The sequence below is a fragment of the Pezoporus wallicus genome, unplaced genomic scaffold (genome assembly GCF_028554395.1).
Source record: "Pezoporus wallicus isolate ANWC-B61680 ecotype Strahan unplaced genomic scaffold, APGP_CSIRO_Pwel_v1 contig_5552, whole genome shotgun sequence".
Lineage (NCBI taxonomy): Eukaryota > Metazoa > Chordata > Aves > Psittaciformes > Psittacidae > Pezoporus > Pezoporus wallicus.
Window position 1 is genome coordinate 816669 of NW_026640754.1, and position 16271 is coordinate 832939.

General features: G+C 33.9%; 1 protein-coding gene across 3 annotated transcripts in view; it reads right to left on the reverse strand.

The window, feature by feature from the left end:
• The window catches only part of SGCZ (sarcoglycan zeta), a 438735-nt gene that overhangs the window by 210492 nt on the left and 211972 nt on the right, over positions 1–16271 (reverse strand). For all 3 annotated transcript variants that reach the window (XM_057420312.1, XM_057420309.1, XM_057420310.1), the window contains exon 2: positions 2703–2897. In XM_057420312.1, the coding sequence (XP_057276295.1) occupies positions 2703–2897 (195 nt within the window). The remainder of the gene's footprint in view (positions 1–2702; positions 2898–16271) is intronic.

Consider the following 16271-nt stretch of genomic DNA (forward strand, 5'->3'; position numbering starts at 1 on the left):
TTGTGGCAAATGGGCAGTGGCTGCAGCTGTACAGTTAAAAATAGAACGGCAACAGCTAATATAAATTAACACTGTTACAACTGTCAGCCAGCAATGACAAACCCATGGCCTGGTACTTCACAGCCCCTTGAAGTGGTGCAATTACTATCATATTTATGAAAGGCAACACTGGTTTATGCTAAAACAGCAACTAATTTAAAATCGTGTCAAAATGTCAAAGCAGTTCAATTTCAACAATTATTTTATCATAGATGCATTTTTCTTTTGAGAAAATATTCTTTAAACCTGTTTGACAAACGTATTTTCCTTTCCAAAAGCTTTCTAGCTCCACTTCTGAGTTCCTATCACTGCCCAGACATACAAATACTCTTTCTTAGTTTCTATCTATCTATACATATGTACATGCATGATAGAAATCTATGTATATTTCAAAGCTATTACATTCTTTAAACACATGAAGCTTAGGTTCTTAAACTAAATTATTTTACACTCAGATGTCTGTTGCTAAGAACGTTACCCCTTCAGACCTGATACAAATTTCCCACTGGTGCTCAAATGGGCATGTGTGGACATAAGCATGAAAATTACTGAACTTTTTACATGACAATCTTCAAGCAATCAATTTTTGAATCCATACAGAGACTCTAATGTGAATACTAACTAGTCCAGGTAGAAGACTACCATTCAATCAACCTACAGAAGAAAACTGGTGTTCTCCTGTGTATGATCAACAAAATGGATTTGGACAGGATGCAAAGTTCCCAAGCATGTGCAACACCGTGTGGGTAGGGGTGGAGATATTCATATGAAAGAGGAGTGATATGTTTCACTTTTATGGCCATGGCAAAAGTGAAAATACAAAATTAAAATTAATTCTGACACAGGAACGTTAATGATTAACTTACACTAACCAGTGGCATTCCTTTTTTTTTTTTTGTATTTATAACAAATTCAGGTTTATAAAAGGTGTACACAAGCTTTGTGATTTCTGAACTGTAAAAATTAAATAATGAGTTCATAAATTAAGTGCATAACATTTCAGACACTATTTTTGTGAAATTATTAAGCCAATGTTCACATAATTATTTCAGATATGCACCTCTAACTAGTGAAGCACAGTTTTCAATCTACTAACTCAGTAGTACACAGAACTGCTGAAACAGTCTGGTTGTTTCCTGAACTAGATACCTACACCTATTTAGTGATTCACTGTTAACACTTTCTAACAAAGCTTTGACATGCAGCAAAGAAAAACATTTAAAATATCTTTTTTGGTTTTGTTTTAAAAAGACTGTATGTTCAAACTGTAAGAGTTTTAAACTGGACAGTGCTACAGTAACTTTTAGTGTGAAAGGTCAAACATTGCCTAGATACAGAAGCAGCATTTTCAGTATTTTACTGAAATGCAATCTTCTGCTCAGAGAAAAATCCTGTGCTTTTTAAAACATTTTCTTAACCTATTTAAATTTCCATGCTTAATTCTCCTCTAGAGAAAATAGTAGACCATTTTACTGATGTAAACAGGTTGCCTAAATATGCTTCAATACAAACAGCAAAGCACATGCGCATGTTCTGTTTTGCAAACAAACAAGCAACAACCCCCCCGCAACTTCTAACAAACTTCAGTACAGTAATATTAATGTCATGCAGTTGTCAAAATATGAATCCAAAATATTTAACCACTACTGGCAAATCAGAAATAGTAATGTATTTGCACAATACATCTCATCAGCCAATGATCTCAGATAAACTTATGCATTACAGAGCATTAGCAAATATAGAACAATTTTAGACGTATGTTTAATGCGGGTCTTGTTTGGTATTTTTTATTTCCAGTAAAATAATGGAGAATAGAAATGTGCTATGACCCTTGAAATTCAAAATGTATTACCAGCTACATAAAAATGTGGCTTATGAATGGAAAAGCCATACACAGACTAAGATCCTAGCAGAAGCACTGCTATTTCAAACCGTGGAGTGTTCTATCTTTTCATTTTGTATACAAAAAGATGCTACTCCACTGCCAACTAGTGAGCACTTCCATCACCCTTATCCAAACAAAGCTTTGGGAACAAAGCTGAGGAGATAACACAGATCCCACTGAACACAGATGTTCAGGTGTACATCTGAAATACAGTCTTGGTATCTGCTGCTATTAAAGATTCCAGATAGAGGCTATCTTATAAAACCCCATGGCTCTCATGCCTGCCTCTTACCAACATCAAAACAGCCACTCTAATTTCTAGGTGAAACACAGTATAAATGTAAACTCTAAAAAAATACCAAGAACAACATAAACTGAAAAAAAACACCATAAGTTGACCTAAATAACCAAGTTTCCTCCTAAGAGAGATACTATCCATGCAGAACACACACAGTAACCTCCTACTGATTTCTTTCACTGGTGACAAGCAACCAAAAGGTGCCTGGGGCAGTCACCACGTTTCTGGTTGAGCAAACTAAAAAATTAAAGATCCAAATATAAGATCCATAAGCACATATGATTAAGCAAAACTATCTGAATTGATAGGGCACAGGTCTACGCACTGCAGAATATACAGAAAACCTACAAATGACTGAAGTAACCCTCAAAGAAGCATATATGATTTTTAATCCAAAATTACAAGATTTGTGTATAAACTGGCAAAGAGAACTAAACTACAACTTATTACTTCAAGAAACATAGTTACTATGATACTTACCACTGTGAAATTCATAACCTTCAAAATCCATATTGTCATTGCTAAGTTAACAATCATGGTAACCAACAGCAGAAGGACAAAGAAGTATAAGCACCTCTTTCGCCATCCATAAATCCCAACTGGGTAAAACTGAGGATGCTCAGTCCTTGGAAGGCTGTTCTGTTGTGTTGCTAATATATACTGCTCTCGTGTCATCTGGAAAAGAAAGATGGATGCATAAGTAAGCAAATGAGAGGTCTGTTTTTCATGGATTTTATTACATGACAATTATCTGACAAAGTAGAGAAAATCAGTTTCCATGGGCGCAAAACAGATATATTCATTCAGCATAAGACCCATCAATGTTATTTTTCCTACATATTTAGTAAGAATTTGGTGGGTTTTATTAATTTAAACTTTTTGTTTGATGTTTCAAATTGGATTTGCATTTTAAACTTATCAGGAATAAATTATAAAAAAATATTAAAGTCTGTACCTCATTTTATTTCTGAAGACTGCTTTATTGTCATTTACAAGGTCATGTAGGAAAATTCAGTTTTAAAAAAAAAAAGCCATGTAACTTTTTTCTGCTGAGATAAAAGTAATTTTCTTTCATAGCAGCTTACAGCCAAAACCAGTGCACTCTTGTTTAAAAATTAAACTCTATTCTTTCTAAAATACCTCTGTAACAGATGAAATTACCACTCTTTCATTATGCTTAGTAAATTAATAATTTATGCCATTATACATACAGCCATGTTTTACACAGAAGTATGCCGCTGTATACACTATATTTGACATAGTAAGAAACATAAAAACCCTTCAAAGCTTTAATTTTGGCCTTTATGAGATATGGATACTACCAACATCCATTGTTTTCCTGAACCAGTTTAAGTTCTAGCAAACAAGCAAAGTAACTGCAAACAGCTTAAAGAAGTTACCATTAATTCTTAATTCTTCTATAGAACAAAAACTCATTGTGCTTAATGCAAAACCATTTGACATTTTTTACATACTTAACTTTCTTTTAGAGCTCTTTATTTTCATATTTGTCTGTGACATTGCCTTTAGACCAGAAAGCATTAAGTTTTCTCCATGACTTAAAAAGAAATTGAAGAAACCTCTTTCTTTTTATGTAAAACTTCTTCCTGAAACGTGCCCATCAAAAAGATTGGCCTTGTGTTCAAGAGAAGGAAAAATAACGCAAACACAGAAATAACAAAAAAAACCAACAACCAAACAATAAACTTATAAAACCAGGGTGATCAGGTTTATGCTTAAAAACTGCTTTTGTTTTCACTAAAAGGAAGTTAAAAATGCATAATAGTTCAGTTGATTGAATTAGAAATAAAAATCTTATTAAATCCATTTGAAGGATCAAATAAATGGTGATTTTATAAGATTTTTATAATTTAAAGCTCAATAATGCTTATGTAAAACATCCATATTGTTAGATATTTATCCAAACCAAAACTGTTGAGTTTTTTTTACCATGCAACTGTTAATGAATGAGATAGTAATAGCACAAATGAACCCACTATAATGACAGCAGCAAGTCATATAATATACATTCATATTACAACAATACATATATCACTGAAATAAGTAAAACAGAAATAATTATTTTATAAATCAGGTTTTAAATAAGGTAGCGAACAGGCATTTTGTCATTTTTATTCTTTTCAAGCAGAACTGCTTCTCTTTTCCCATAATTTCAATTAACTGTGATGTTTAGCAATTTATTTACATACTAAACCTTTACAAAATTCCCTCTGTGACTTTTCTCAGTCCTCCAAGGGCAAAGCATCAGAAGGCTTTAATCAAACCCTCATCACATCATGGCAGTATTCATCCTAGCTGTGTCTGAATGTCTTATGAATTAAGAAAATGAATGCCTGAAAGGGTTAATCATCTTCCTCCTTATAATGAGTTTCTACACATTTATTTAACCAGTCATTATAATCAAAATGCAATGCATGATCACATTTTGAGATTTGAAGTAATTAGTATTTTTTACACCATTTCCATTAACTTGTGACCTTAGTTTAGCTACTACTTATGAAAGAATTATCACTATTAGAAACCGTTGAAAAGTCAACTTCCAGATAGTGAGAATGCTAAAAGTAGCACTGTCCCTGAAATAATAAATGTGGCCCCATGAAACGTATTCTTTGCAACACAGTCATTAAATACAATGAAATTTTATTCCATCACCACAGTCAGGCATCACTCAGTTCTCTCAGTGTATACTGTTCAATTGACTGAGGCTTGGTGATATTCTTCTACAGCCCATGGAGGTCTACAGGAGCAGACCGCCACCCTGCATCCTGTGGAGGAGCAAACTAGAGAAAAACTGAAGAACTGAACCACTTCAGTCTCATTTCACTCTCTTCCATTTTACACTACTTTCAGGTTTCTTTTTTTTTTTCCCTGTTTGAGAGGCAATACAAGTTTGGAGGAATTACAATGAGAGCTGGTCAAAAGTTACTTTTTCTAGTTCATGTTCTCTCCCAATTTCTTTTTTGCTTTCTGGGAAGCTCAAGTTGAAGGTCTCAAGGGTTCCACAATCCCTGCAGCAAATCCTGTGACTCAGATTGCTTAGAGGCCCTCAGTGCTCCCTAATCTTGCCCAGATTTTCTGCTAGCTTCAGTTAATACACTTCAGTTGACAGTCCCTGCTATTAACCAAGCTTTCATACTCCTACCTTTTAGAAAAATATTACTCAGTTATAGATTTTCAAGTGTTTAATACAGCTTGCATTCCTGAGAGTGAAGAACAGAAAAAACATACCATGTTTAAAATGTCAATAAAATGATTAAAAGTTGTTTGAAATTTTCAATAAAGAGTGCTTTTGTTACAAGAATGTTGATTCATTGGAATCTATCCATTTGAATAAACTCCCAATAAAATGGAGACGGATGCCATGAGACATTCACTCATACTTTGGGATGACAGAAGAATTTTTTTTTTGTTTTTTTTTTTTTTTAAGAACGTCCAACATTTCTTAGGACATTTGATGTGTTGAAGTTTAACACAATCATTTGACACTTTCATAGATGAAATAAAAAAAAAAAAGCATTCTTTCTATGACAATTATTTTAAGACTTTAATCTTTTTATGATATTTCTTATTAAAAAGTAATTACTGGCATAGGTATAGCAAGACTTAAGTAAGAAAATAACCTTAATGGTGGTAGAAACATACCTCTGGGAATGATTTCTTAATTGTTTAATTACAAATGGAAGTTATTTATTTAAGGCTTGAAGCAATTTTCAAGTCTGACCAGATATTATCACAAAGAATACTTAGCTTTACTCAAAAAAAAAATGAAATCAACATCTAATTCAACAAATACAAATCTGAAACTGTTTATTACTCACATCATTAAACAGATAAGCCAAAAAGCAATTATTTTTGTTCCCTTGGGTATTATGCTTGTAGCCCAGCACATGACACCACTTCTATACATTTTCATTGACTGATTCTCCATGCATTATTTTCTTAATCCATAAGCAGAATTTAAAACACAAGGGAACTTTAAAACACAAAACTATAGTATGACAGCATGTAGACCCAACAATGATTTGGCTTTGTAAGGAACATAGCAATCAGATGAGCTGTAAAGGTGAGGAGATAGAAGAAAAAAACATAACTAGCAGGGAAAAATCTTCACATTAGCATTTAAAGAAAAAAAAATATCAAAAAGCAATCGGCTTATAGAATCATAGAATCATAGAATAGTTAGGGTTGGAAAGGACCTGAAGATCATCCAGTTCCAACCCCCCTGCCATAGGCAGGGACACCTCACACTAAACCATGTCACCCAAGGCTTCATCCAACCTGGCCTTGAACACTGCCAGGCATGGAGCATTCACAACTGTAACTGGCTATAGCTCCAGACATCATATGGATGATTTAGCAGAACCAGCTGGTGATCTCCACTCATGCTGACAGTAACACAGCCTCTGGCCAGCAGCTCCTGCTGTCAACATTTCTTTTTTTGTATGACACTGTAGCGGGTCATACATTTTGCTTTACTCTACACAGTGTGTGGCATTAATTAAACTTAGAGTTGAAATACTACTTTACTGTTTTCTGTATAGACTTTAGCTGATAGTTTAACATATGTAGTGAAAAATATATCACACAGAGCAGGAAGTGGTATAAGAACCATAACATTTCTTAGGCAGCAAATACACAAATAGTACTTCACACCCCAACCTTCACTCTAAAATTCAAAGCTGGGATGAAATCAACACAAAGCTCATATTCATATTACAAAAGTAAATATGAAGATGGCAGGAAGGGAGATCCATTTCTGCCAGGAAGAAGTGCCAAATTCAAGTGACATCAAGATTCTAAACTGAGAGTTTGATTCTTTTTTTGGTTCAGCCATGGATTTTTGCCCTGACCACTTCCAGAAATGGAAGTGCAACTGTACTCCAAACCCCAAGATTATGTTTCTTAACCCCTTTGCACCCCTGAAAATCTGAAGTAAAGAACATGTAAAGAACTTCACTGTCAAGCTGTGTATAAAGTCAATTGATTATATAATTTGTGCAATTTGAATAATTTGGAAGAACCTGGGTTTTTTCCTTGGCCAAAAAAGAACAGTTTTGACACCAACAAGCCTTTGTCAACAAGGCTTAAGTCAGTATGTCTTTACTGACAATTTGCTTGGTTTATTGTTGTAAATTAGAATTCCATTTTTTTGCTTAGTCATTACAATTAGATTACTACAGAGACTTCATTACAGCCACAGGCAGGACAGCATCTGAGGTACGTAATTTTCTCCCTATGTTGCCAGTACTCACTAAATAGTTATCGGAACAATTGTCTATAAAAGGACAACAAATGTTTGCATCTCAATATTGCTCTCCAATAAAATTATCACTTGACAAAAATGGATACCAGTAAGCTGATAGTATTACCATTATTACTTAGTGAGTACATTTATGGCTGTTCTGTGTTTAATATACTTAATTGTAATGTTCACTGCACAATGAAGTTCACAGTATGTTATCAAGAATAAATAATCATGTAATGAATAGAATCATATTTTTTTCACTATTCTGTGACTTTGAATGTTTCTAAATAAAATGTGCTATACTGAATTCTTTGGGAAGCTGTATTCAAATATATTTTCAATAATCAGATAATTTCAGTATACTTTCAGTGTATATTTTAAAGAAGCTTTGGTTTCAAAAGCTTACTCAGTACTTCACTTTACTTAGCTTTATAATAATCTAAATTGCATGTGATGTTTTAGAATAACTTCTGAAGTGTTCTATCTAGCTACATTGTCAACATATCATATTATTAGCATAATTGTAAATTAAATTACGTGAGATTGTAGAAGCAGTCTAGTAGCAGCAACATAAAATTCAGTATGGCTGAGCTGCCTTACAGAAAAGCAGATACCTGAGGAGGCAAGTAGATGATAAATAGACTGCTGAAACATACAGCAGCATACAGCCCTAGCACCTGTTACAGCTCTCTGGATGTCATCTCAAATATTCCTACAACTATATAAATAGATTAAATTCATCTTACTGAAGAAATTCTAAAAGTCTGTTAGAATAGCAACAAAATCAGGAAAAACACAGTAAATTATTAGATTTCAGTTTTTAACCCACCACTTTTACTTCTGGTGGGCCTTCATCCCTGATGCTCCACATATCTCAATAAGGCAGGGCATGCCCACAAGCACTGTGACCAGCACTTAACACCTTCTGCTCAGCTGCCTCTCTTAAGGCCACCAAGAAGATAAGATGGAGAATGCCTTTGTTAACGATATTGCATCAGAGAAAACCTGACAACCACATCGGTGGATACACAAAAAGGCATTAGCTATCCTTTGGGAGTGATACATTGGTTAAATTGGTTTTAGTATCTGGAGTCATAGAAAAATGTTATCTTCAAGAGTCAGGAAAGAGGTTTTAAGAGTAGCAGATTCACCAAGGGAAACAGCCTAAGCTAGATTGAAAGAAACAAGGGAATGAACATCTGAACTATGGAAGGAAACATCCTCTAACTCATTAGTTCCTATAGGCTGAAGTTGAAATTTCATGTGGTGGGGTTATCCTATAGTCCACAATCAAAGAACAGGAAAGAAATAGGAAACGTGAACCAAATAATGGATTACTAGAAAGATGACAGACCCTTGGGTGACATGGTTTAGTGTGAGATGTCCCTGCCCATGGCGGGGGGGTTGGAACTAGATGATCTTAAGGTCCTTTCCAACCCTAACTATTCTATGAAGAACAAGCTTTTAAGTAGTGGTCCTTTTCCTCTTTGCATACATGTGTAGTGCAAGCCTGCTGTATGGCTGGGAAAAGAAAAAATATTTGCAGATCTAAAGCCACAAGAGTGTTTCTACTTTTTTGTTAAATCAAATGGATCAGGTATAAAAAAGTACAGAATTAACAGCACTTAGCAACTGGTATGATGAAAGAACAGGAGCACACCTTAAAATAACAATTATTACATTTTGGGTTTGCCCTGTATTTTTTGAGTTTCTTCTGTGGTGTAAGCAGGTAACAATACGATGCTGCAAGTGACACTAAGCTTTTCATTCACCAGTTTGATCTTAATATGAATTTGATTACCTCATATTCAACATGAATCAGTCTTCATCCTTGCAAACAGTAATAATGGATAGTAATTATAATGATATCAATATGCAAACTAAAGTCATGGTCTTACAAGAATGTAAGAATGGATCAAATCTGACTGCTATACACAGCTCTAAAAATAAAAGCTGTATTTCACCCGTCTGTCTGAAGGAGTACAGCAGAATTTATCTTCACAGAAGATAGATCGCACTGCCAAGAATTAGATTAAATATGTATATACATATATATACACATATACATACACACACACATATATATATTAGTCTCTCATTTTATAGCACCTACCAACATGGTGTTCTGCTTCAGTCTAAAAGAACAAAATTTTAAAAACATAACAACAGGTGTGTTTTACCATGCGATAACCGTTAACATTTTGGTCACCATCACTGTGCTGAGGTAATGCTCATAAACAACCCAACACTTAAAACACTTGGGAGAGTATTTTAATAAAATTGCATGGATGGAAATGGTTGGAGAAACAAACAGAAAATTTCAGTTATTAATCTATAATCTGACCACTTATTTCAGATGGTATCATAAAACAACAGAGAACACTCAGGTTGTTTGTGCAGACATGAGGAATCTAAGATAAAACTAGAGCTCTGTTGCTAAAGTTTACATGACTTTAATTTAATGTGATATATAGGAGTAAATCCCTAATTTGCTACCCATTTTGTCTTTAACATTTCCTCCATTCCCTCATCTTCCTTGTTAGTAATGGATGTAACTGTTTCCTGTGATTACCAGTCTCAATTTATAAACGTGGTTTCACAGTGACGGCCTATACATGTGCCTCCCTCTCTATAAAAACAAAAACACCACGACATTTTAATACTGTAATGAAAGTCATATCTTTCCAGCACTCACATGAACAATGACATCTCACACAAAAAATCCCATATCAACAGATGCTGAACATGAAGTGCAATTTATAAGACTTTCAAATGAGCAACCTTCAGATTCATCTTCTACAATTACTAGCAAAAAGCGTCATGAATGCAACAGTGGAGTAATTTCTGCATTTTTATCACATGAAATTTGGAATTAGTTTGATGCACTTTTAAAACTAGCTATAACAACTAAACAATTCAGTTCTATGTTTTAAAAAGTGAATGAACTTTGACTTTCTTTTCAAATTTTGTTGATATTTTGGGAAGAAACATAACACGTATGTTTGAAAGCTTCTAAATGACTTAAGATTCCAATGTGAAAACCAGTATTTTCAAAACCTAAATGACGCTGGCATAATTTTCACATGCTTTATATTATTCTTATAATTACCCCCACATTTTCATTTTCTCCATTCTATTTATGTTTGTATATTTCCTTCCAGAAACTGCATTCAGAAGTGCATTCATTCCATAACAGTCAACCTTATCAGATTTAGCAGGATAGAAAGCACTGAGGACGAAATTTTAACCACGCGAGAGTTATTTTCTTATTGAACAGAGGTTCCAAAAAATTTCTAATAATGAAGATTATTAATACGTAATGGCTAATTGTCACATTTCTGCCAGGCACATTAAACATTAGCTAAGTTAGCGACACAGAGCTAATCTCCCCCCTCCTGTTTTTTCAAGCACTCAAAAGGATGGTGCCGACATCATGGGTTAAACAACAGAACTTAAGTAACTTCCAAAGTAAATTCTTTCAAGCTTTGTGAGAAATCTACAGAGAAACAGTTCGCCATCTATATTTCATCTTTACTGCATTCCTACTTCAGTTCTTGACTGGACAGAAATGGGCTAAATACTTGAATAGCGTAATGCAGGTGAAGGTTCTCCCCAGCTTTCCTCAAATGAGTAATGAAAATTAATTGGGACTCACCCTGTTCTCCCAGTTGTGAAGGAAAAAATAATCAATATAACTTGATGAACAGAAGACTGATTGGAATTGAACAAATGAAGCCTTCTTTTTATACTAAGAGACTGAAGGAGGATACAGTGCCCATGCCATTTGATATTCCAAAATACTTGTAAGCACTGTTGGAAGAATGGAAGCAAAAATAACTACTCTTCTCTGGAACTATACTAAGCCAGCTTTATGAATAGACAATGTGCAGCTGCCTGTCCCTAGAAGAAGCTAGGGTCAGCAAAATGAAAAATTGAGAAACATGAAACACTTGATTTGTTGGAGACTATACTCAGATGTCATTACTCGATATAATTCCTGTGAAGAGGATATTCAAGGGAGATCAGGTACAGCAAAGAGACGCAGGCATACTCCTTACTGATCTGGAAGAAGAAAAAGACTTGAAAACAAAGATTTCTGAAGGTTTGGAGACAGTTATAAAAAGACATAACAATGAAAAGATGTCCTCCAGAAGTCTGTGCTAGCCCTACAAGTGATTCAGACTGGAATTTATAACAAGATATCCATGGGCAATTGGGAAAAATCTGACAGAGCTGTGAGGAAGGTTGCCATGATCCAATCAGTACAGTTATACAAGGGAAAAATGAACGGAAAGCAGAAAAATACACACACACACACGAAAAGGGGAAGGGACAGAATTGTGGCTCAAGAAGCAACAAATTTTGCAGTAAAAAAAGAACTGGGAAAGAAGCCAAACATTCACTGTTCTCTCAGAGAGGTTAGATTGATCTCCTTGTTTATGTCAGAAGCACCTCATTTTATCATACAGGCTCTTAAATTTCAGACAGATCAAAAAAATTAAACTGTTAAGTTTCTTCCTGAGCCCTCTGTACAGGAAGATATTCCACCTAGCAAATACAGAAATGTATCTTCTGGGCTTTTCATTGTCTGTGCTGTACTTAGTATAGGAGAATGTGAAGCACTCAATTTAAAGCTTATACCCATTTAATGATGAGCATCAATGCTAACTGGTCTGATTCAATATGGACAAAAGTTCAAAAGAAAAAAATAAAGTTTAAAAAAATTTATGCTTAAAAAGAGACATTTATTACATCCTGTAATTAGCTTTAGTTACGAAGTGTATTACCAAAGCATAATGAAATAAAGTTTTACTTTACCATACTAGAAATTACCACTGTTTCTCTGCTCTCTAAAATACTGACAGAATTGGCTAGCAAGTATTTTTTATGCTTACTTTGTGTTAAAATGCATTCAGTCTATGCAGAGTGAGTCATTCTTGCCTTAAAAATCAAATTTCTGGGATATCTTGTGAGATCCATAGGAAAAACTTTCAAGGCAATGTGGCATGTATACAACAAAAATTGGGCTTCTCTACTACAGAAGGAAGTATTTCATAGTGCAGTTTAAATTTCTAGGTCAGATATATTTGTGTACTATGATCACCTGACTCCTAGGAAAGCCAGTTCTGTGCAAAGACAACATAGTCATATGTTAAGATAACATAGTCTTAAGATAACATGTTCTTATGTAAGAAAATCCTTTTTTTGAGCTGGAATTTTTCTTTCTGCTCTTTTCATGATGAGGCAGATTCTTCAAGGTGTAAAAATTACTATCAACGAAAAATAGATCTATATTTACTTTATATTTGTTAGTAAGGATTTCCTGCTACAACTTTATTCACAGTACTGTTTTGCTCATTTGAATCACTTTCATTAGTTACTCAAAACTGGTGATAGAACCTTGCAATGGAAAAGAACTGAAAGGCATTGAAGGCATCTACAGATTATGAATATCTGGAATATATAGAAGAACAAAGTCCCCCACTGCATTATTATTTCAGCTAAAAGAAGATCTCCCAGTAGGGAGAAAAAAAAAAAAAGACACCAGTGGGTATTGAGGATATAGGTCTAAATATACACACAAACGTGATTAATACTGAAAGCAACAAGCCACTGCAGGGTCCTACAAAAACAGCATATTTCACTTCAAGGAGTGAGTTTCAGCAACATTGAGCAGAAAAAAATAATTAAGAGATTGAAATTATATAGCCAGACATTGCTACGGATGCAAACTTTATATGCTACTTAAGCACTCCTTGCCAGTCAAAATCACAAAGAGGGGAATGGCCAAGGGGGAGATATATGCTTCTGTGTAGAAAAGGCCATAACTTGCTTACACTGCATAATTCTACCTATAGCACCACACACAGAGAAACCCTCCACTGTGTATCTTCTACACTCCACAATGCAACAGAAGTAAAACACACTTTAGCTGTATTTCAATTACTGTGTCATAAAATGAGTTATGTATACTATAAAAGTAATAACATTGAACAACCAGAAAGAGAAAGCAGAAAAAAAAACCCACAAACATATGAGCAATGTATGGAAGAGCTTATTTATTACAATTAGGAAACATTATAGGCAAGAAAAGCAGCAAGCTGTTATCTACTCCAAAAGTGACAACAGCATGTCTTTACTGATGTTGAAGAGATGCCTGAACTTTAAATTAATATTCAGTAGTGTTCTGATATCATTCTCTGCAGTTAATAATGTACTTATGACACATTGGCCATTGATTCTTGAACTGTTTGTGTGCTGTTGAAGTTTCCATGTTACTGTATTTAAGTAAAATATAATTATATATATATCATATCTATATAAAACACTTAGGAAATACAGTTATAACATAAATTCAGAAGCCTTTAACAGCAGTACTTCAGTATAAAATACAGATTCTGTAGATATTCATAGCATGTTCATGATTCAGGGGAATATTAATAGATGTAGTCACAAGGGAGCTGTTAAGACCTACTGGAGTTTTAATCAGTATAAAATTCAGTTTTCATATTAGATTAGTAGTTTTAAACAAAAAGCACATCCAAATAAAAATTTCTGATATTATTTAGCTTACAACCTATGTATTTCTGTCTTATTCATATAAATTCCAAATTGACACAAGTACCTCTCAAAATCATGACTATAATGGTATTACTGTGGATAAGTCACCATCCTACACCGTTTTAAAATTACTGCATGCAGGCATTTCTTCAGAGCTTATAATTAATGACTTGTTGCTGTTTGAAAAGGAGATATATCAATATTTTTATTCAATAATTGTTATAGAACTTTAAAATCATAGAATCATAGAATGGTTAGGGTTGGAAAGGACCTTAAGATCATCTAGTTCCAACCCCCCTGCCATGGACAGGGACACCTCACACTAAACCATCTCACCAAAGGCTTTGTCCAACCTGGCCTTGAACACTGCCAGAGATGGAGCATTCACAACCTCCCTGGGCAACCAGTGCCTCGCTTTCAAAAAACACTTTTTAATGTGTATGATTTTAAAATAAAATAAGTTTTAAATTATGTCATTTGAAAGTATAGCTTACATTTATAAAATCTGCAAATCTCCACACTGTCCAAGTTTGATGCAACAACTGCCAAGTAAGTCAAAAAATGTCCTTCTGATCAAGGGATTTTTAGAAAGAATTAAGTTGCGCAAGCACAAGATCAGTCTCAACTGGCAGGAGCACAGGAGGATCCTTAAGTTCTTAAACATAGCATGCCCACTCCATCCCTTCTCAGTTTTGATCACTGCTTGACAACTGTTTTGATCACTGATGTCATTTTTGTCATTTTAGACAAAAAATTTCCTACTCTTTTTTTTCGTTTAGAAAAACAAGGAAGTAGTGAAAACAAAATTAATTAATTGGTTTTCTCATTGATTTAAGATACATCTAACCTAATAAAGTCTATCAACCACAACTATAGTTTAAAATAGTCTGGAACTGAAAATCTAATCTCCATCTGTAGACCTATTTCAGGGACATCAGAATCTCTGTTTTTTCAAAAAATATAATTTTGCATGAAGACTTCCAAATTTAGTTATCATGCTCACTAAAGTACATATACTTTTTTTAATACATACTATTTTTAAACCCAAACAAAAACAACAAAAATAACCCACAAACCTAAGCCAAACTGAATTAAAGAAACAGTAGAATTTTATTAATAGCTACTTTTGAAGCTACCAGCTGTAGTACATATAATAAAATAGGTTCCACTATTAACTGATCTTTCTCCAAAGCTGTCCACGCAGTATGTAAGAATTATCAGGAGTATAAATGTTATTTAAAAAATAGCACAATAACATTATGTTAATCTTAATTTTAAATTATAAGCATTTCCAAATTAAAAGATACAACACCAATCCCTTAAGGAAAAAATGGAAAATAGACAGAAACTTGAACAGCAGTGAATGAAGTTTTTAAAAAGCAATTCACTAAACTCATCTTTGTTCATGTAGTACTCTGGTCTACAGAGATTCTGGTATCACTTTCCTGACACAGGAATAAGAAGGCTTTATACTCCTTAAACAAATGAAGGGGGTGAATCTGACTCTAATTCTCTATGTGCTTTGGTAATAGAAGCCTCTGTTCCTTATTCTAAAAGAGGAATCTGCAGACAGATTTTCATTCTAGAGTAAATCTTTCAATGGCCATACAAATTTCCCTATAAAGTTCAGTGCAACAGCGTCCCATATTTTAAAAGTTTTCTTCCACCTAGAACATCCAGAAACAGTATATAAAAAATATACATGCTAAATTAAGTATATAGAATTTGTCCAGAAAAGACAGCAACAATATTTGGTGCAGCATTATTGCACTAATTTTGTTGAATCTTGGTACATGGCTTTGAAATATTTATATTTGAAGATAAAGAGTTAGTCTTGCATCATAAGTTACCCACAGACACATCACTGGAAGAAATTAATAATGCCCCGTTTTAGCAGAATCTCAAAGCACACATTCTTAAAAAAAATTGACAAAGAAAATAACCTGTTTCTAGCACGAAATTTGGCAAAACTGAAAATTAACAAGACTTCAAAATTTCAGTTTGGGGTTCCTTACAGGGACACACAGAATCACTTCATGATGGCATTTTCTTCAAGGCTTTAAGATGAATCCTTTTGTTTTGCAAGTTAAAATTTGTCTTTTTAAAAAAGTATTCCTCTCCTTCCAAATAGTAATTTTGTTCTGAAGCTTATTTATTCTAATATTTATTTTTAACCACATCTTAAGTTCATTATTTTCTTTGTGAGCTAATATTCTAGCTCT